This window comes from Mercenaria mercenaria, chromosome 6 (genome assembly GCF_021730395.1).
Source record: "Mercenaria mercenaria strain notata chromosome 6, MADL_Memer_1, whole genome shotgun sequence".
Lineage (NCBI taxonomy): Eukaryota > Metazoa > Mollusca > Bivalvia > Venerida > Veneridae > Mercenaria > Mercenaria mercenaria.
In genome coordinates, this window is record NC_069366.1 from 26,890,368 (window position 1) to 26,892,257 (window position 1,890).

At 39.2% G+C, this 1,890-nt stretch overlaps 1 protein-coding gene across 1 annotated transcript; it reads left to right on the forward strand.

Moving 5' to 3' along the window:
* Positions 1–430: 430 nt before the first annotated feature.
* LOC123550604 (uncharacterized) lies at positions 431–1,639 on the forward strand. The gene has a single exon (XM_045339035.2). It carries the CDS (start codon positions 431–433, stop codon positions 1,637–1,639), a length of 1,209 nt encoding a protein of 402 aa, XP_045194970.2.
* The last annotated feature ends 251 nt before the right edge of the window (positions 1,640–1,890 follow it).

The window sequence follows — 1,890 nt, forward strand, 5'->3', positions numbered from 1 at the left end:
AAGCAAAGAGCTATAAAAATAAATAGATTGGCAACTTGAAAGGCATATAGAGCAAATCTCGCCAACCTCCCGTGACAAAAAAAACGAGATCTCGTTTACCGAAAGTGGTGCTTTCTCCACGCGCCATTTTGTATGCGGAAGCAATTATTCATCGGTAAAATAATTATCACCGTATGACCACGCTTCTTTCGATGGCAAAAAAAAAACGTGTACTTCGGGTCTTAAGACCATTTCACATTAAACTAATTTTGTTTTAGAAGCTAACATGTATTTTAAATGTAGTTTTAAAGGTACAAATTGTAACTCCATGCTCGCCGATGTTTGTTTTTAAGTAAGATAACGCCGAATCACGCTCTGACACGAGCTCACGCGAGATTACAGCCAGTTGCCATTCTGTGTATTTTATACTTCTTTGGATAAAGTAACTAATATGATCATGAAGTTAGGGAAATCAGCGTTGATTGCAAAGCGCGATTTGAAGTCAGCATATAGAATTCTGCCATTGGCTGTTAGTGATTTCCCGCTGTTTGGTTTGAAAGTAGGGGATTGTTTCTATGTCGATAAATTTTTGCCTATGGGCCTGAGTCAGAGTGCGAACCTTTTTGAAAAGTTTTCAACATTTTTGAATTGGCTAGTGTGTGCTACAACTCGAATAGATACCGTTGATCACATGTTAGATGATTTTATTTTTGCTGGCAGTAAAGGGTCTAATGACTGTCATACTTTAGTATCAGCATTTACCGGGTTATGTAATACTCTAGGTGTCCCAATTGCAGATGATAAATCAGTCGGTCCAACAACAATTATGTTATTTTTGGGGTTGGAAATTGACACTAATGAAATGCTAGTGAGAATTCCCATACATAAGGTTGATGAATTAGTTGGCTTGCACAAGGGGATAATGAATAGAAAGAAAGTCAGTTTGAAAGAGCTACAACGTCTGGTTGGTAAGCTGAATTCTTTTGGTCAGGCTATTAGATCTAGCAGGGCGTTCACTAGGCGGTTTTATGATGCTATGTCTGGCCTTAGGAAACAATTTTACCTGTTAAGGGTTACAGAAGAAATTAGGGAGGATGTTAAGGTCTGGTTGTCTTTTTTGCAAGAGTTTAATGGAGTTTCATATATACCGGAAAATTTTTGGTATACAAGCGATCAATTACAGCTGTTTTCGGATAGTGCTGGTTCGGCTGATATGGAGGCAGCATGTTATTTTGAGGGCAGATGGTCACTTTTTCCATGGCCCGAATCTTTGAAGTTTGGGGGCGTCCTTAAAGATTTAACTTTTCTGGAGATGGTGCCCGTGATTTTAGCCATGTTTTTATGGGGCAGAGATTTGATGAACAAAAATATTACATTGAGAATAGATAACGAAGCTTTGGTGTTAGTCCTGAATAAACAGACTTCTAAATCAAAAAGGGTCATGCAGTTAGTCCGACCATTTGTCACGCTTGCCATGCGATATAATATCTGGTTTAAGGCTGTACACATTTCATCAAAAAATAATGCAATTGCTGATGCTATTTCTCGCCAACAGTGGTCACGTTTTCGACAGCTAGTTTCAGAGGCAGAGAATTACCCGGAAATGGTTCCCCAGCAATTCCTATCACTGGTCTCCGAGATGAAGCTTACAGATTGTTAAGGGGAGCGGTGTCCGCTAACACAACCAATGCATATAGGGTGGGGTTGTCACAATTCAATAATTTCAGGGCTATTTATCTTATGCCAGCTATTTGGCCTCCTTCACTGGACCAAGTACTGCTGTTTGTGTCATACTTTTCTATCCAAAAACTAAGTTTTGATACTGTCCGATCATATATTTGCGCCACCAGTTATCAATGCAAAATGTTGGATAAGAGTGACAGCACCAAGCATTTTCTAGTGAACAAAGTC

What these genes read in the sequence shown, in the direction of transcription:
- LOC123550604 (XM_045339035.2), top strand. Translation starts at nt 431, where the DNA reads ATGATCATGAAGTTAGGGAAATCAGCGTTGATTGCAAAGCGCGATTTG.